The sequence below is a fragment of the Cydia amplana genome, chromosome 7 (assembly GCF_948474715.1).
Source record: "Cydia amplana chromosome 7, ilCydAmpl1.1, whole genome shotgun sequence".
Classification (NCBI taxonomy): domain Eukaryota; kingdom Metazoa; phylum Arthropoda; class Insecta; order Lepidoptera; family Tortricidae; genus Cydia; species Cydia amplana.
Window position 1 is genome coordinate 5875089 of NC_086075.1, and position 21681 is coordinate 5896769.

The 21681-nt window shown below is 36.1% G+C and overlaps 1 protein-coding gene across 6 annotated transcripts in view; it reads left to right on the forward strand.

The window, feature by feature from the left end:
* Nucleotides 1-11452: 11452 nt before the first annotated feature.
* The window catches only part of LOC134649383 (tachykinin-like peptides receptor 99D), a 52613-nt gene continuing 42384 nt past the window's right edge, over nucleotides 11453-21681 (forward strand). For all 6 annotated transcript variants that reach the window (XM_063504117.1, XM_063504118.1, XM_063504121.1 and 3 more), the window contains exon 1: nucleotides 11453-11577. In XM_063504117.1, coding sequence (XP_063360187.1) covers nucleotides 11467-11577 — 111 coding nt within the window. In that variant the 5' untranslated portion in view covers nucleotides 11453-11466. The remainder of the gene's footprint in view (nucleotides 11578-21681) is intronic.

Here is a 21681-nt window from a genome sequence, read left to right on the forward strand (position 1 = left end):
ACGTTGGTAATATTTTTCAGATTCATTCATGCTTTTCACATAAAAGTTAAACATTAACATACTGCCCGAAATATAAATAAAACAAAACTATAAACTGAAATAGATATGTTTTAATGTTTTAATGTAATAATATCCTACACAAAAAAATATATATTTCATAAAATACTTTGATTTGTTCCCTCGTTGGTAATATTTAACTTTACGGGGCTTGTATCTCAAGTAGATGATCGGTACTTCCTAATTTAGCATCTTTTGGGCAGACTTTCAAATAAATAAAAAATATTAGACAGTATTTACTGACAATTTGGAATCTTTAAGACTCTAATACTTAGAATAAAATGTTTTTAAAATTTCAGATTATGATATATTTTTTCTACACATAACATAACACACATACCTATAAATAAGTATAGTTCTAGCGTAACGATATCAATATTGAGGCTAAATACCTAATAAAATAAATAGGTATAGAATAAGGCCGTTCCAAAGCGTGACCTTACACGTCTAATTTAAGATTAAAATCCAAAAAAATTTCTAGGCACTAGACCTACTATCAAAATTTAAGGGTGAAATGGTAGCTTAGTATACATTTATGAGAAAAGTGGATATAATAAGTACTCGTATGCTGATCACACCTGTTACTTTTAGGGGGCCTATAGGCGGTCATGTCAAATTATTCTTGATATTACGAGATTCTGAAAGCAATCAAATGTTTTCAATGCTATAGCATGTTATTTTTTTATTTATTTTTTAAGGTTCACCAACAGTTATTAGTTATTACATTGAGGCTTAAGTACATCAATACAAACTTAAATAACATGCTGAATGTATAACTAATTAAGTAATTACTGGTAAACACCACATACAAAAATTAAAAAAGCAAATTCAACAACAAAGCCGACACATTTGAACACCTTATTACTATAGAATAAGGAGCAAAGCGCAACCACGATGTAGACTGGTTAAGTAGGTATATAACTAAATATGGAATTAAAACTAAATATATTACTAAGGGAACGTTCAAGTATTACGTAACGCATGGGGGGGGTCTTGTAAAACGTTGCGTTACAGGGGGGGTTTGAACTACGCGTTACGTAACATTGATTTTAACCCTTCAGCTGGCCTAGCCAAAGTGACAATCGCTATCTCTCCGTAGCGATCGAAACGCAACTGTGACTGTCGCACTAATATGGAAGAGTGAGTGATAGAAAGACACAAAGCGTTTCGTTGTCGAAGCGATAGCGATTGTCACCTTGGCTAGGCCGGCAGGTACTTTACGCCACATAATTGTGGCCTTTAGGTAAAAAAATCGTCACTTGGTGGTTACGTAACGTTTTACTAGGGGGAGGGAGGGTACAGAAAAACGTTACGGCGCGTTACATAGGGGGAGGGGGGGGTCAAAAATGTCCAAAAATTGCGTTACGTAATACTTGAACGCTCCCTAACTACTAATGAATAAATTTCTAATTTTGGTCAGAGAGTCAAAGTGAACATCAAACCTGTTGCTATATTCAAGATTGAACCCTTTTTCAAGCCATATTTATTAGCTATCTCTCTTTTCCAAAATTAATCCTAATTTCAACTTTAAGTTCAAGTCTTAAGACTTTACCCCTGTTCAAGTCTTAAGAGTTTAAATTCTAATGTTTAAATGCCTGGAAGAGCGTTAAGACGCACGGATGTAAGGAAGGCCGCCTTAATGGCTATGACATCATTAATTTGCGTCATCGGCATCGCCCAACCTAGATGTGTCACTTCCAAATTAATGTAAATATGCTTTAAGCTTAAATGTTCATATTTGCAGCTCGCGGTTTTAAGGGATTATTTGAAAATATCCCGAAGCTTTAAGGCGGTGAATATAACATGAATAATTATGCCGTTTTTATGTAATTTTTCCTCACTGAAAACTCACGCATTCCGAGAAATTCGTTATTACGAATCATCGAACGAACCCCGCTTGGCTACCACCCTACACAGACAAATCTTGCACACCTCGATCTGTTTTTGTGTATGGACGAATCACAAGTGTCACAACACGCACACCAACACATTTTCGTCAAAGAATTTTATTGTTTTCTGAGAGATGAGAAGTCGGATTTGTCGCTCGACCGATCCGCAATTAGTACTGGGCGAGCAAAATCGATAAATCCAGCAATTACATGAGACTAAAATATAATAATTGTGTTTAAATGTAATTAAACGTATGACATGTAAAAAAAATATTACATGTGAAATGTAACACCTTCTTTTTGTAAGTTTGATGTTACTGACCTCTTATTACAACAAAAAACCGAGCAATTAGGCATTTTTCTGCTGCTGTGTTCACTCGCGCGTCTGGACTCTGGACTCGGTCTAGTTTAAAATCCGAGCGCAACTAGTTTTATTACCCGCGCTAGATCAGTTGATCTTGTACCTAGGCAGAGGGGAAATACCTCTCCCTTCCGTGTTGCTTTAAGACTAGACCTATATTCCTAAATATTTTTTAACCTTCCACACTTGTCAAATGTTTTCTGTCAATAAAATCATACTTTTTACCCGACTTGACACTCCGCTTCTATGGCTTGTTGTCGCTTGTTGTCAAAACAACAGCAACCCATAGCGCAAAATAATAGTTCTCTGTGCCGATTCTATACGTAGTAATAATTGTTCAACGCTGCCTCTGCATAATATGCTTAATACATTTTCTCGCCGCACATCATATTTTATAAAATAAACTAAGTACTCGACTATGAGGGAATCTTGTAAACTAAAATTGGTTTAAAAGCGTACCTAATTAAAATAGTACTACATCTAAGATTCAATTTCAGAAGACGTACGTAAATTAAGTAATTTTCGCTAGCAAACGAGACTTGCCTTCTGCTTTATATTTCGTTAAAACTTTACAGTTACTGTGCCACAAACTAGGTGAAACTTGACTTGTAAGTCTCATTAATATGAATCAGATGTTACTAACAGGTTTTAAACGACTTTAAAATGCAAAGGTATCTTCAAAATTCGCAAGATATTTAAAGTTTTCTATTCGATGGGATCTTTGTTTTCAATATTAGGTTCTGAAATAAGCAGACACACTCTCTTTCTGACGTTTCAAATAGGTATGTAATCTAATTGTGCATCGAGTCCTATAGGATTGTAATAAAGATCTTCATTGATAATACAAAACATCTTACTAATTTCTTAGCGGCTTCCGATACCTTCTTGCGTGTAAGGTTAACCGGTGGCAGTTCCTTGATATTTATAACTGCATTGTATGCCTATATTTTTCTAAACATGCCTAAATTTAAGCACAAAGATTTTTCTTTTCTTTTTGGGAAGTATTTTTCGAACTTTCATGGTTCGGCCATTTCAAAGCTGAAGAAACGGGAATGGGGATGAACCGAGGCCCGTGTATACAAATTTTAATGGATTTTGCAAGGTAAATTTTGTATAAAAGGTCCACGCTTGCCTCGGTCGACACAACCCGACTATACGGATTACGAAATATGGAAGAGATTTAAATCCCATTATCACGAAAATAATTTAAGTGCATATGAGAAATGGATTTCCCTTATTTTTCGATAATTGCTCCCTGCCAGACTCGTTATATTCAGATCAGTTCAATAATAAGTTTATGGTAAGTGACAGATTTAATAATCAGATGAATATCTGGAAGCATTTAATTCTCTCTTTAATATTAGGTAATAAAAAGTCCAAGATTTAAGATTTCATGCCCATTTCTTTTCTACTGCCTTATTTGAATGTCACTTGATGAGCCATAATTAATATGTACTTGAGCGCTTTACGATTTTTACTTTCTTATCCCATTTAAAAAATACATTGGCTTTTTCAATTGATTGCATATAAAATAAGTATAGACATGAGTCAATTAGAGAAGAGCGACGTGTGGTTTTTCAAGTTATTATTGCTTATGTAAAATACAAGTTTTACTGTCTATATGGAGGGTCTAGCTAGGGAGTAAAAACTACTAGCAACTATCATTTATTATTACCGAATACAGGATATAAATACTCTACATCATCAATTATGTATGTATAACCCTGATTCGAATCCAGTGAGAATTAGTCGAACGCGGCCTCTGCTTTAATCGCGCCTCACATTATTTTTTTAGGCGGTGTCTACATCTAGGATGCCAGAAACGTAATAGTACCTACTAAAACAATTATTATTTTATACAATCGTGATATAATGGAGAGCTTTTCAGTCGAGTACCGTGTTTAGGCAACGAAGCTTGCTGAGTAATATATGTAGGTAAAAATCCAAAAGTATACAGCTAAGATGCGCGAGCAGCCGCGATACCTTCATACTCGTACGCGACCCGGCCCCCGCGCCCCGCGCCCCCGGCCGGTTGGTCAACGACACCTTCTCGTAACTCATGAGGCCCTGGTACTTGCTCCGCGCTTTCGATTGGTCAATTTCATTATAGTTGACTAAACTGTATCGAAATGAATATTATAGTTGCCTAAACAGTATCGAAATTAATATTATAGTTGCCTAAACAGAATCGAAATGAATATTATAGTTGAGTTGGGGTCCCATAGTGAAAAAAGTATGCGATTTCACTTTGGTATACGAAGTCTTAATTCAAGCATTGCAGTCGACGAGTAGAAAATAGTATTTTATGCAACCGTTGTTTAAGAGAGGTCAAAAAACGCGAGTGGCGTGAGTAACAATTTGAGGCGAAGCTGAAAATTGTTAATAAAGACGCCACGAGTATTTTTTGACTCAGTTAAACAACGTTGCATACAATACTTTTTCTACGACCAAGCACTTATTTTGAAATAAAATTGTATTTTTAACAAATATTTTTAATTCAAGAAGTAGCAAAAATGGAGGGTATGGGCGGGAAAAGAATGAATGAATGAATGAAATTTAAAAAAAACATGTCTATGGTTCACTTATTTGTCAGAGATGACATTTAAAATAAGGTTGGCAACACTGTATTTCATTCAATATTTTTTAAGTGGTCATTACACGAAGTATCGTAAAATCGCCAAAAAGATACTGCGTGTTAGCACAAATTCTTTTTTGGGGAATAGACTAAAGACTTGTCTTGACAACTATAAGGTAGGGTTTTAAAGGTGTGTGCACGACCCTTTATAAAATAAAAGTACGGGAGTAGATAGTAGTTTATGCAACAGTGATATAATAAGGGTTCTTAAAATTCAAGGGTCGAAGTTACAAAACGAGACGTAGTCGAGTTTTGTAAAAAAAGACCCGAGAATTTTAAGAACCAATTATGAGCTGTTGCATACATTACTTTTTCTATGACAGCTGCAGCAAAAAAAAAGAGTTATTATTAAAAAAAAAGAGTTATTATTTAAAAAAAATTGAGTTATTATTTAAAAAAAAAAAGAGTTATTATTGTAAATGAAAACATACCTCTTTCAATCAAGATGATCGGAACTTGTATCTTTAAAAAAAATAAAGCAGTTGTATTATACTCATAAGATGACTGCTAGCAGTCATCTTATGAGCCTATAGACAAATCATTCAAATGACATTGCTTTAGATATCACTGTCAGTCATTTAATTGACACATTTAAGTGCTGGAGTAGAAAAAAAACTAATTAATTAATGAGATTATGACGTCATTGGGCTACACTTAACACATTCCCTATCCGGGTGCCCCCAATGTGGGGTCATTTTATGAGTGTCATACCGTTTTGTATGGGGACAGCAAAATACCCTATTTATAACTAAAACTAGCAGTCGTCGCAGCCGCAGCTATGCATCTGGCTACAATGTAATATGACTATTACTGAATAAATGATATGATATGACACAGCAGAGAGACATTTACTATGTTTTAGGGTTCCGTACCCAAAGGGTAAAAACGGGACCCTATTACTAAGACTCCGCTGTCCGTCCGTCCGTCCGTCCGTTTGTCCGTCCGTCTGTCACCAGGCTGTATCTCACGAACCGTGATAGCTAGACAGTTGAAATTTTCACAGATGATGTATTTCTGTTGCCGCTCTAACAACAAATACTAAAAATAGAATAAAATAAAGATTTAAGTGGGGCTCACATACAACAAACGTGATTTTTGACCGAAGTTAAGCAAAGTCGGGCGGGGTCAGTACTTGGATGGGTGACCGTTTTTTTTGCTTGTTTTGCTCTATTTTTTGTTGATGGTGCGGAACCCTCCGTGCGCGAGTCCGACTCGCACTTGGCCGGTTTTTTCGTACTCATGTGTTTCACTTGCTGTGCCGCATCGGGAAGTCTATTCAGTCAGGACAAGGCCTAAAACATAAATGTTTATTTAGCAACAATAAAATTTAACGAACGCAATATACGAGGGGCGTTCAAAATATTCTCGGTATTGATATCTTACGACCTCTTCTAAAATTTCTTTCGTTACTGGCCGCTAAGGTTTATTCATTGACATTAAAAAAAAGTATAATTCGAACCGAGATAGTCTTTTGTTTTTCTGCAATTGCTGAACAAACATGAACATCCTGTGCGAATTGACAATGTTAACTAAATTAGAACATCGATGCGTGATAAAATTCTTGACAAAACAGGGTAAAAATCAAAAAACCATAAAAGAGGAAATGGATTGTGTTTACCGTGAGTCTGCTCCTTCTTTATCTACCATTCAAAAGTGGTCAAGCGAGTTTAAACGCGGAAGGGAGAGTATTGAAGATGACCCTAGACCTGGCCGGCCTGTAGTAGCTACTTCACAAGAAAATATTGATAAAGTGGAAAAACTTATATTGGAAGATGGTCGAGTGAAGGTAAAATCTATAGCACAAGTAACCAATCTCTCTATTGGTACCGTACATGATATTATACATGACCATCTTAATATGTCAAAAGTAAGTGCAAGATGGGTTCCGCGAATGCTGACTCGGCTTCAAAAAGACATGCGTGTAGCTTGTTGTTCCGATTTTATTGACCTGTGCGGTGAAAATCCTGATGAGGTGCTGCAAAGAATAGTTACTGGAGATGAAACCTGGGTTCATCATTATGACCCAGAGAGTAAACAAGAGTCCATGCAGTGGCACATTAAGGGTTCAGCTCATCCCAAGAAGTTGAAGGTCATCCCTTCAGCTGGCAAGGTCATGGCCACGATATTTTGGGATTGTGAAGGAGTATTACTAATCGATTATAAAGAAAAAGGTGTAAATATCACAGGACAGTACTACGCTAACATTATACGTCAATTAAAGGATGTAATTAAAGAAAAGAGGCGAGGAAAGTTAACCAAAGGTATTCTGCTTCTGCATGACAACGCCCCCGTCCATACTGCTCATATTGCCAAGGCAGCTATTGTTGAACGTGGGTTTAAAACTGTTACTCACCCACCGTATAGTCCGGACTTAGCCCCCAGCGACTTCTTTTTGCTCCCCAATCTTAAAAAGGATCTGCGTGGAAATAATTTTTCTGACGATGAAGCATTGAAGGCGGCAGTGGAGGAGCATTTTTACACGAAAGATAAAAAATATTTTTACGAGGGATTAAAAAAAATAATTGATCGATCTTTTAAGTGTATGAACATAGGGGGGGAGTATATTGAAAAATAAAAATATCAAACTTTTCGTACTTGTTTGTTTTCATTCTCATACCGAGAATATTTTGAATACCCCTCGTATTTAAGGCCGGATTACTATCTGGCACAATTATTTGACCGAAATGCCACCGCAGCGGCGCTCGGTCAACATTTGCCAACTATGGAACCGTTGTTGGTTTAGGACTGTATCACATTGAAGGCGTCAGGAGATGGGCCGATTGTTATCTTGTTGTAGATTTTTATTGTTTTGCAGTTGACAGTACCTACTATTGATAGGGATATCTTTATGTATTATTGTACATTTTTGATGCCAACTTTTTGTATCCGATTTTTTGAGATTGTGAGCATAAATTATTAAATAAATAGGTACCAAGACTCAAGACAAATTATGAAGGGAGGTAATAAAGACGAAGATTTCCCTCGCGGCATTGGTGTCGCTCATATCATAATAATATGTGTTATTATGTAGTCATAATGTGAATATTTTAATGTTAATTTTTTTCAGCTATCAGCAATTTTTTTTCAAATCGAAATAGAAAACTGAAAACACACACACTTGACATTTGATTTAGAATATTCGCGCACATTTATTAAAAGACTTCCTATTTTGATTTCTGTGTAGCATAATTTTCAATCCACAGATATGATTTGTAGAAGTCTGCACCGACTGTGACGTGGCAAAGTATGAAAGTCCCACTATAAACTTTATATTTTCATAGATCTTTGACGGTTGTACTGACACTGCTACACTTTCTCGTTGCCAAGTCTGTACAGGGTTAGCTTAGGCCATTTTTTGACAGTTATCGCGGTGGTTTCCATAGTAACAGTCATTCAGAGTGACCTCCAATCTCGCCGAGAACGCGCGGTTAAGGGCTAAACCGTCATGTATTAGAGCAAGCCTAAGCTCATTCACAATATTTAGCGCCCAGCTAACGCCGGTGACACGCCCACCAATTTCATTATCGACTCAAGTTACTTCCATTAAAACGAGTTTATGTGCCTAGTGGATATATACATACTTGTCCAATTTTACCACGAGCGTTATTCAGAAAATTTTCATAAAATGCAAATATGATACCTACGAAAATATTAGAGCTTAATACGGCTTAGAGAACTCGCAACCAGGCCATAATTGTAAAAAAAAGAAACAGTTTGAGTACGCCGGAAATTTGATTTTAATTTTCTAAGTACTCAAGGTCTTTTAACCACACCAATATGTTTTTATAATTCACGCGTTATTTTTTTATCGTCCACTAGCGTTTACCATTTACATGTATCCTATTTTTATAAATTTCCCGTCCTCTTTTTTTTTAACGAATTCCTTTCTGGGCATAAATCTTATTAATTGATTCTGAATTGAAAATCTCTTCGGCTTCGAAATTGCAGCTAAAGTTTAAGTAAAATGAAGAAACTTTCGTTTGACCCTGTCAAGACTGCCTGAAAGTATCTCTAGACGATAGCAAAAGTAACTGGCTTTCCTTAGTCATAGTTTACTATCAAAAACATAACAGACTGCTCCTGAAAGAAATATTTCTTTTTTTGTAGCTGTGATCAAAAGGTATCGGACGAAATAAATTACAATATCTGTCACTCGGCATTTCATTTTCTTATATTCCGGCCTTCAAGAAACGGGTTACATTTTTGTAATAGACAATTTAGGTAATGGACTGGAAATTTCCATTATACTTTTTCGTATTGTATTATAATATTTTTGATAAATAACGTCTAAATTACCGTCGGACAACAGCTGCATTATTTGCCATGTGTGAAATAAAATCAGTTGGTTAATAGCGGTCGGACCGGTGTTTCGAAAGGTCGCAAAAATAGAACTTGGAAACCACCGTAAAAGATACAGCTTAAAGAAAAACAATTCCATTCCATTCCATTTCCATTTTTCCTTTAATATAAAAAATACGTAGTACTCCTACTATATTTAACGATTTATACTGCACCGACCGTAACCCTAATAACATAATCTTTTTATTAATAAGGTTAAAGTTGTATTATTTTTGATCCATTGAAGGATTGATAGGTAAGTTTCTTACTTCTAATAATTTCAGCTCAGCGTAGTAATTAATAAAACCGGCCAAGTGCGAGTCGGACTCGCGCACGGAGGGTTCCGCGCAAAAAATAGAAACAAAAAATTAGCAAAAAAACGTATTTGTTGTATGGGAGCCCCCCTTAAATATTTATTTTATTTTATTTTTAGTATTTGTTGTTATAGCGGCAACAGAGATACATCATTTGTGAAAATTTCAACTGTCTAGCTATCGCGGTTCATGAGATACAGCCTGGTGACAGACGGACGGACGGACGGACAGCGAAGTCTTAGTAATAGGGTCCCGCTTTTTACCCTTTGGGTACGGAACCCTAAAAACCACTGGTATCAGCGACTACGTTTCTCATTTTTCTACAACAGAAAATCTTGGTCGCCTTTATCTTGGAGAACATGAAACGGTTTTCGATTAAATTATCCATCATCCCGAATTCTCGATTCTCTTTTTATCGGAGCAGGCCATCTCAATGTTCTGAGGGCCTACCGACACGTTCGACGTGTTGCCTCTCTATCGCACTTGTAAATTCGTACGTAAGTGTAACAGGGAGGTAACACGTCGAACGTGGTTCGCGGTAGGCCCTCTGTTTATGGCACATGACAGCTTTGTCACTGAGAACACTGTAATATGATAATAATATGTATTTATACACTGTAGGTATAGGGCCCGGGCACATTTAGCGTCTTTCGAGCGTCGGCGTCTAGTCAGCGTTATGGAAAATAGCGTTGCGCCGACGTTGCGTAGAGCAGCAGCCATGGAGTTGGCTAGACGCCGATGCTCGAAAGACGCTAAGTGTGCCCGGGCTCATAGTATATACAGCTCTGTAGAGTTATAAGTAATAAGTGAGTAAATATTCTTTATTGCACCAAGTACGTAAGTAGCTATTGAAAACGGATTTTAAACACTATGTCAAACTCAAACAATTTTTTTTTTAATTAACGAAATGACGGAAATTAAGATAAATTAATCTTTTCTTTCACACTTGCACGCACTTCCATAAAAGGTACGGTACCTGACTGTTATACCCCGACTCGCCACTTGGTGCTGCCGCAAGTATAGCAATAAAGGATAAAGGCGATCAATAACTACATATTAGGAATTACTTATTTCAGACAGTTTGGTATAAGGGTAACTATCCGGTATCCCTTGTTTTTAAACAGGCAATGTTTGCCTTGGTACCTATGTGAAACAAAGACATTTGATTTCTCAAAGTTTTGTACAAAAATTAACTAAATAGGTACTATTGTCCGCAGATCTAATGCGATGATGCCATCAGGCGAGTGGGGCCTAACACTGGCGTATACAGCAGGTAAAATATATTTACTAAAGTTTATCACGTGGTAATGATAAGGCACTGATATTACTAGTCGAATCATTTATTATCTACAACTGTAAATACCAGCCTATTTCAGTACAGTGCTCCCAATTTAGACGAATGATTTTCAGACATACTCGGAATTTTTTTGCCTAGATACCGCATCGGTAGAGCGTCACTTCACCTAGTCTGCAAAATTACCACATTCACACTTATCGAGCGCTGTCCTCCACTTTAGAACACGAACGATTTTGTTCTTAGACAGATCTAAGGGTAACAACGGCTAGCCACTTTGACTAACTAATCCGCCTTGCCTTGTGTATAGAGTAGGTATCCAAATGCTCGTCACCCACCCAGTATACATATATGTCATCTTTAAACATGCGTCCTTAGCAATCAATAGGGGCATTCCATGAAACAACATACCTAGTTTTCTCAAACACATCCATTGTGATAAAAAAAACCTCCTATACCAGCAAATCTCCCGAAAGTTGAGCACTGCTGGGACGTTCGATTTTCTCGTTTTTATATTGAACCATCTCATTACATATTATTATTTTATGCTATTTTCCATTTGTTGCAGGCGCGACAGGATGATGGCGGAATCGCTCCCCACGAATAACTACGCCAACATCACCACTTTCTACTTCACGTTCTACGATGAAATCAATAAGCGGTATATTAACGACAGCAACAGCACAGAGGTATGTTATACAATTTATAAACTAACCATACTGCCACCTTATAAAATAAATAGTTTTTACACCAGTTGGGCCCAACAGCTAGCTATAGTACTAGGTAGTGTAAAGGTGATGTTTGGATGTCAACTGCAGTCGCATGTCGCAACAGAAATGCAGCTGAACCTAATTGAAACCGAATAGTTGAGCAGATATGGTTCCAACTTTCTGTTAAACTGTATAAATAAGTTCAGCCTTCTCAGAAGTCAGATAACCAGGGGCCCGATTTTTGAAATTCGACCGCTCGATTTCGTGTATTTCGTTCAGTAATATCTCCACTACTAGGCATGTAAATTCTACTAATAGAATTGAAAACGAGAGGTCAATACTACTAGATTCCCAATTTCTATCGTTCGTATTTCAAAAATCAGCATTTCGCCGTTTTCCACCGATTTTCGAGTGACGAAATCGAGCGATCGAAATTCAAAAATCGGCTGCTCTTCCTACTTTCTTCTTAGTTTTCTGTCTCGGTTTAAAACTTGATTGATATCAGCGTCATTAAAACATGAAATATTTGAATCATAAAAGGATACTTTTACTTATATACAAGCACGCAGCGTTGAATCTTATTAGATCGAGCACAGCGAATTCACACACGACACGTCACACGTCAAAGACACGTTTTTTTATCGCTGAAAAAGGCCTGTACTCAATGACAAACATTAATCATACATCAGTCTGGCGCAGCGCTCCGTAGCACTGGCGTAGGCGTTCTGACGAACTTGTACGATAAAAGTTAATTTCACGGTGACATGCCACGAAATCGTGCCTACTCGTATCTTAGAACTACTCAAGAGGTTTCATATCCGCCCTTCCGCCATTCTTCCTAGTTTTCTGCCGTGTGAATGAATTGGGCATTTATGTATTCAATTACTAAGACCTATAGGTACTAGCCACAGTTGCCCTTGAAAAGCCTCATCTATTTACTTAAAGTCCCAGAAGAGTAATAAAAATGTTTATTTAAAACTGCTATTGAGCTCGTCTACTGGTGAGGCGTCTTGATTGTCTATATTAGAACTTATTATGACTTAGGAGTGTCCGGATTGTGTAGGTAATTTGGAACAAACTCAAGAAATATTCAATGCTTTATTGTTTTGTATTTACATGTTTTATTCTTGACAATTATGAATTAACAAAACGCCTATTATGGGCTCTTGAATCTATTGATACACATTGGCAAGCGACGACCTTATTATGGCGGATCAGGATCTAAATCATGGCTAAATCTGAAAACAAAATGCAATATAAATAAAGGAAAATAAAACTAAGCGAAGAAGGAAAGCGAGACAATTACAGCTAAATAATGACGACATTACAAACAAAAGACATGTAAAATGACAATATACGAGCTATTATATTTAGTAACTTTATTTTTGAGGATAATTACATGGACACACTTCGGTTCTCGTACGCTAAGTATTTTATTTTTATTATCATTTTCTCTTTTAATGAATGTTTTAATTAGGTATACAGGATTCTGACTCTTGGAGACCATAATACATCTCTAAGGATAATTTGATTAACTATATACTGTAATTTTTTAGTTATGACACTTAGAGACATTTACACCTCTAAATAATTTTAGATTATAGTTTTTGTATCTTTGTGTTTTTTTTAATACTATTATTATATTTCTTTTTTTTTGTAATTCGACATTTAGAGACTTTATATCTCTATATAATACTTTAGTTTGATTTGATATTTGAGGCTTAGATGTATTTTATAATCGCTGATGTGTATTTTTTTTGCTTGTATGTAAATTCCATGTTGACGTGTAAAAGTGCCCTTGCGGCCTATTTGCTGAATAAATGTTGATGTTTGAATATTAAACGAGGGTTTGTTTATCTGCTAAAATATACATCGAATGTAACACGTGTAAAGTGACATGGGTACACTCTCGTGATTCGGAATAGTAAATAACATCTTGCTATTATACTAACAAGGAAATATACGTCACGCTCGCAGTCAACCTATTTTCACATCTGAATTTAATACGAAATCTTATTTAAGAGGATTTCTCTGCACTTTTCCCCTTTACATTATATTTCTGCCTTCCTTTAAAAAGGCGCATTATATGTGCAGAATCGATACTTAGTTATGACCTTTTGAAAAAAGAAGTTATGGAAAAGATTCGTGACTCCAAGTCGGCTTTAACAAATGCGAAATGTGCATTATATGAATTCATATGGTACTTTTATACGAAGAGGGTTGGCTTCAGTAGGATATAATATATATGGCTGAGTTAGCATAGTTATAACGAGTCGTTATAGATTCAAGGTACAAGGTACCTACGATCGTTGATAGCTCACACATTCTTACGAAGATTCGGCTATGTACTTAAATACCTAATTTTGATTACTTTGAATAAATACCAAATGAATGAAACAAGTTTTTGTAACGGCTATTTAATTTTGTTTGAAATAAATGTTTGACATTATATTTGGCTGATAGAGTTCCCCAACGTTCACCAAGTATTTCAACGTTCCGTAACAGTTTTTATATACGAAAACTATATCACAATCTCATTTACCTAAATGTTATAACCATGATAGCAGTGATGGTCTTTGAAACGACATATCATAATATATTTCAACATACCTACGTTACGTACCTACCACAACATGGTAAAATTTTGGAGCGAAGTGGCATATTTACGGTACTTTAACAGTGCAACAAAGATAAATAATTATGTTATCATCCTAAAATTCCCGTTTTTACGCCCCGATTAAAAAGCATCATTAACCTCGGTAAGCCGGCAGTAATCACATTGTATGGATGGACGCTCCGGCTGCTCTTACGCACTTATGTTGACGTAGGTAAGTTAAGATTGATTGTGAGGGTTTATATCCCTTTTACACAGCATAAATTATGTATTTGTGCAATTCTCAGCCAAAAGGGCACTTGTTGTTGGTTGTCAATAAGGGTTTGAAAACGTCACATTTAAGCAGTAGCAAGATTTTATGTTTTGAATTTTTAAAGTAAAGCGACCAAGATTTGTAATTAGTAATTCCATGCGACAAAATAAATAAATGTTGCTAGTTTTTTCCGCTGAAGTTCCTTAGGAGTTAGGAGTACGAGTACGGCTTATGGTATTTATTAATTACCTCAATTCCTGTCTATTACCATACAAACAAACATATGTAAGTATGTACGGTCGGTGCCCCACCTTAAACACTCACGTTGCCATACTAATAGCAAAGTGGATACTTATGTTAGGTAACCGACTGTACTATCTTGTGTCTTCACCCGCGACTTTGTCGGCGTAGCTTAGTCATTAAACAAATTGAACCAAGTAAAACAATCAAGGTTTAATTTGAGTTTTGTTTATACTGTGTGACCGTGCGTCGTCTTTCAGTATTAGTAGGTAAGTGACGAAGTTTCCAAGTACCGTAAAATGGGGTGAGTAGGGACAAAACTGACATTCACACCTCGATAACATTTTATTTTTACATACCTACCTATGCAAACTGAATGGTGTATATAATAAGTGTTCCGGACGTTTGTATTTTAGTTTTTATTTTATTTTGAGTAGTTCCATTTCATAACATTGACGAAAAACAGGAAATCCCACCTCACCCCGTAGTCCCTCGTAATTGGAGTGAGATGGGATTTCATACAAAGATGATTTTGGAAGATTGTTGGATCGATTTTTTTTTTATTATGAGTATTACTTGGATTATGGATTACATTTTAAATTGGAATACATTATTTTTGTAGCAGTAGCCTTAAAATCCCATCTCACCCCCTTTTCATCCCTTCTCTCCCCATTCATAACCCAACTCTCCTCGCGAACCCTACTCACCCCATTTTACGGTACCAATAAAAGAAGCCTTATAATGTTACTATAAAACTTGAGTCGATTTTTGTAAGATACTTATTTACCGCTTAGTTTTCTTCTTTCTGTGACAAGTTGACCCTGTGGATCGGCCAATTTAAATTTAAATTTGTAGGAACATTCTCAAATCAAACGAAAAATAAGTGTATAAGTACATTGTTTAGTTGTTGTTTGTTTGTTCTGGACGTCAAACAACAACAACTGTGTGTTGTGTGTGTATGTATGTGTGTGTGTCTGCGATAGTGCGATAGATAAGCGTAAGCGATTAAGCTCAATTTTTTTAGAATATTGTACTGTAAAATATTCAATGTATACTGAGTCCGTACCTTTCTCAATCTCAAATAATGCTGCGATAAAACGGCAGGCGAGAACTCTAATGCGACGTGTGATTAAGGTAGCCCTTATTCAGATAGATGCATACTGAAAGGTTTATCTTAGGGACAAAACACAATAAGAATACTTTTACAATTAAATATAATTATGTACAGAAAAATAACTTGGTGTCTATATCTATAAAACTAATCTATTATTTATATCTATAAAACTAAAATATTATTTATAAAACCTTAAATAAACTTACAAACCAATAATGCTCCCAAGGTAGCCTTTTGGTATGGTGAAAAAAAAAATGTGTTTCTCGGTAACAAAGTTTGCTTAAATTAAACCCCTCGTACCTTGATAGCCTTGACCAACAAACAAATACAATACAATACAAATACTCTTTATTGCAAATAGTGCGCCTTCTGGCCTACGGTAAACTAAATCTACAAAATGTGTCTCCGAAAGTGATTCTGATTCTTAACAAATGATCCAATATGGCGTCCACAATAAGGGTTCAACAAAAGCGTAATGCCTTAGCAACTTACCATCACAGCACTTATTACTATACCTACTAAAAGCTGAATTCTCATCAACAGTAAGTACCCATTTTATAAGGAGTACGCCCGTAGCGAGAAAATTGATAAATCGACAATACTCGAGTTCCTAATACTTAAAACTGTTTGATGTTAAAGGAAGTGTCTTCGACGATTCTTCAGTTTGACTCGCTTTTATTCTTGTTTCTTCTTGTTTCAAAGTTAACCAATCAAAATCTTGAAACAAATGTCTACTTTTGTGTGTATTATTTTACTTTAATATGATTAGGTATCGACCTTTGCACGCGAGCAGTACCTATTTGTGACGGTTTTATAAAAACGTACCATATTTTTCGTAGTAAGGTGATTTCTAAGGACATCCCTTTAGCAGGAACACCTTGTTGACTATGACAACCAACAGACTATTTGCCACAAAATTTCACATTCTACTATCAGATAGTTAATACTATAGATCACAAGTATTACAGGGCATAAATTGAATGGTAGACAGTAATAAACCCCAAAGAGCAAAGTGAAAAGTTCTTTATCGATACTATATTTCTTAACTGTCGAACGCTCAAATCGGAAGTCGTTTAGCACTCACGTTGAGTTAAATTGCCTAGAAAGTAGAAATCATGTTTTAAGTATGTTCTACTCAAAGGTTAACTGGAAGAGATCCCTCATAGGGATAAGTTCGCCTTTGTACTTCTCACTACTTGTATGTTATTTTTAATATGTCTTTCTGTACAATAAAGAGTTTACTACTACTACTACTAAGTTCAATACAATAACATTTTGTAAAATAGGTACCTATAAAAAGATATTTCAATAAAATATGATTTATGTACATAATTCAAAGCAATGTTTAAGGTAAGTAAATAAAAAAAATACACACAATAAAATAAATCGATTTCCTTCCGCCTTATGTAGGGTCCTAAATATACAAGTTCCTTCCGAGTCAAAAACGTTTGGGAAAACCAGCGAATTTTCTGTTGAAATTACAAAACTTAACGATTTGGATACATTTTCCTAAGAATTTCATCATAAAACTTTTAAGAAATAGGAGGCTTAACATGCCTATAAGGATAAAGTAAGAAAATGAGGCTTAAAGTCCGTTTTATGTTGTGATGTCCACAGAATAGACGCACCAAAACTCGGATCTATATCTGAATCCCTAAAGTCTTTTCTCCTATCTTTGCATTCCCTAATATTGTTTGTCATAATGATCAGTTGTCCTAACACTAAAATCCCTAATTTTGGTTTCCCTAATTATTGATTGCTTATCCTAATGTAATTAAGCTAATTTTCTTTTTTGCGAGGGTCGCAGTTCTAACCCTAACCTAACCCACTTTTGTGGCAGCAAGTTCTAAAACCTAACCATTTTTCAGAACCTTACATTATGGAAAATAATCGTTATGACAATTGATCGTTAGCTAGGACATGTGCCCATTAGGACAAACCAGCTAGGACAAGTGACTTTAGGACAAACGTTGTTAGGGATTCAGAATGACACCCCCAAAACTCATACTAAAAAGTTTTTGGCCCTTCTAGATCCCGTCTCATCCGCACTCGCGTAACCATAGAGAACGCAGGTCTTTCTCTACAATGTAACATGAAATTACTCGTCGCTATTCACCGGAATATCTACTTTCGTGCTAGTGTACCAATTTTACAAGCACTTTACAAGGTCGAAAGTGTTTAACTCCACTGTCTCCACTACTAACTATCTGTACCTACAGAATAAATGAAAGCAAAGGGTCCACTTTAACAGCGTTATTTTCATGATTGTATTATATTATAATATTATTATTTATATAAATAAACTCTTTATTCTACAAAACACAATATTATATTTGTATTAAATATTCAGAAATTTAGACGATTTCCACCGTGTCGTGGCGGAATGGTTCTTTTTTACAGTATAATAAATAAATAAATAAATAAATATTATAGGACATTATTACACAAATTGACTAAGCCCCACGGTAAGCTCAAGATAGCTTGTGTTGTGGGTACTCAGACAACGATATATATAATATACAAATACTTAAATACATAGAAAACAACCATGACTCAGGAACAAATATCTGTGCTCATCACACAAATAAATGCCCTTACTGGGATTCGAACCCAGGACCGCGGCTTCACAGGCAGGGTCACTACCCACTAGGCCAGACCGGTCGTCATAGTATATTGTACAAATTGTACAAGTTGCCTTTAGTCGCGGCTAGACAAGCGAGAAATTTGCACGGGCTAACGAGCTCGTATATGTTTAACAACGAGTATGACAAAAGTAAATGGAATGCGAAAATTAATCAAGGTTAACAGATTTCTTCGTAGCTATAGAAATAAATATGGAAGTCTGTTTTGTGCTTCATAGGTACGAGTAATATCATTGAGTCGGCCTACTTTTCTTTATTACTGAGCCCTCTGGTATTATTTAATTTATGGATTACACGCAAATTATGTACTTATCCTAAAATAATATCCACTGAATAGCAAAACGTTTCAAACTGGTTCAAATGCTAATGAAGATAATATAAGATGACAGGTACAGATGAATATGGCGTAATTATGACGAAAATTATGATAGCAGGAAAACTTAATGAATAACGTGCGTGTTCGTTTTAGAAGATACGTGTAACGTACACGTAGACACGTCTTTATTCGTACACAAAATGAACCAAAATCTTAGTGTAAGGCCTGAGTGGACGCTCGAAGCGGAGTGTTCGGCGGGGCGTGCAGCGTGGCGTCGGGCTCACAAGTGATGTGAGCAGCGTGCACTAAGGCCCAGGGCTGCCAGATCGTAGAATTGGATACGAAATTCGTATAATGGATTTTTTTTCGTATCTATTACATATAGGCGGTCAATCGGTATAATTGGATACGAAAAAAAACACCGATGTCAAACTACTGACAATACTTCAAAAAACAGTGTGTCAATACTGTTATACAATTTAATGGAACCGTACGTCAACCTCAGGGTTATACTTAATTGCAAAAATCGAAGATCGCATATTGCGGGCGTCCCTCTCTGTCACTCTTATTACGCCTTCATTGGAGTAAAAGAGAAAGATCCCCGCAATTTGCGAATTTCGGTCTTCGCGGTAAGACCCCAGTTTTTAAAATATCGATTTAATATTAATCGATTGTTTTTTAATTGTGTTCTCGTATAATGCAATCGAATTTCGTATAATTGCAGGCCCTGGATCGTATAATCAAAAATTATCTACTGGCAGCCCTGCTAAGGCCGCTCCTATACGCTTGCATTTGTTTAACATGCACGCCGCACGCCCCGCCCCGCTGCATGCCCAACTCGAGCGTCCACTCAGGCCTTACACTTATACATACTCGTACATGTAGGTACTACAAATTTGGGTAGGTATTAAAATTATGATATAAATTATAAAACGGTTCCGTACACAACCATAAAGACGAAATGACGAATGAAAGGTGAAATAGGTTCAAAGGCGAAGGCTTGTACTTATATTACACCAAAGTCAAAATGAGATCTATTGCCTCTTTTTATGATGACTTGATGTACTCGTATCAATGTATTAGCCACAATAGAATTGATTTGATATATTTTTACTTATTATATATTTAAACTTTATTGCACAAAAGAAAAACGCGAATTTAATATCATGAAGCATTCTCTACCAGTCAACCTCAAAACTGAAACAATTTCTTGCTTGAGTATTTAGGGTAGGTATACTAGTTAGTATACTCTCTTTTTTTATTATTTTATAGTTTATAAACGCGAGTGTTTTTTTATAAAATAACTACATTATCTCAAAAATAATGTTCGGTTCGATAACGTTAAGTCTCTTACTAACACACTGATATACAAATCATAAAACTAAAACAGTTTGAATAGACTTCGCCGTAAGTATTTTTTTAATGTCTATGATTTCTGAGAAATGCATTGCACGACGTAGACATCGATTCGCAACTGTAGACAATAACGTGCATGGCTTAAATAGTAATTTATACAATCGTGATATAATGGAGAGCTTTTCAGTCGAGTACCGTGTTTAGGCAACGAAGCTTGCTGAGTTGCCTAAGTAAGTTTTAACTCGTCAGACCGGAAGCAGACAATAGGATGATCAGATAAACTTGGTCGCGACGTCATATTTTACTTAAATTGTTTTGTTTGTAAACTGATAGATAAAGAAGGGTGACATTCGCTTAGTCTGAGCGCAGTCTATATCGACATCGTTGGCATCTAATAGGTGATTCATAAAAGCTGGCGTAAATCTGTACCTATTCCAAAAGTATCTTTATCTCATTTCTGTTGGAATTTTCGATTTCATTTAGTTTGAAACGTCCTATACGGATATGATGGTCGTTCTTGTCTACGTGACAGCGTGATAAAACGGTGTCCGTCACTTTCTTTCCCACGGTGTTAAACAGTGACAGTTATTTTATCACGTGGATAAAGATGGATAAAGCTATCCATAATAGGCTGGCTGAATTAGTATTTTATACAATCGTGATATAATGGAGAGCTTTTCAGTCGAGTACCGTGTTTAGGCAACGAAGCTTGCTGAGTTGCCTAAGTAAAGGTACGAGATTGAAAAGCTTGATTATATCACTATTGTATACAATACTTTTTCTACGAGTCAACAAAAAAAATACTTAAAACTAGTACAAGAATAAAAGAAAGAAAGAAAGGAAAAAAAAAGAAAGAGTATGTAGGTAAAAAAAACAAAAGTATACAGCTAAGATTGCGCGAGCAGCCGCGATACCTTCATTCTCGTACGCGACCCGACCCCGCGCCCCGCGCCCCCGGCCGGTTGGTCAACGACACCTTCTCGTAACTCATGAGGCCCTGGTACTTGCTCCGCGCTTTCGATTGGTCAATTTCATTATAGTTGACTAAACTGTATCGAAATGAATATATTTGGCGACCGGTCTGGCCTAGTGGGTAGTGACCCTGCCTGTGAAGCCGCGGTCCTGGGTTCGAATCCCAGTAAGGGCATTTATTTGTGCGATGAGCACAGATATTTGTTCCTGAGTCATGGTTGTTTTCTATGTATTTAAGAGCCAACAGGAGTGGTCATTTCTCCATACAAACGTACTCGACTGTTTCCTCCGTGGGTTTTGAAGCTAGAGCAATGATTTTTTCAACACAGATTAATATTGTCAATATCTGTGTCGGACCGTTTTGCTTTTTTTGATATTTTTGTTTTTTAAGGCGCTAGAGCCCTTCAAAAATGGCCAAAATGGCCTAATTGACTATGCCGCAATGAGAGGCATGCTATTCAAAACTGACATCAATTAGTCAAAAAGCAAAACGGTCCGACACAGATACACTCTAAAAAATTAAGACCAACTAAGAGCAGTTTTCTCTTAGTTGACGTTAAGTTAATTATAACAATA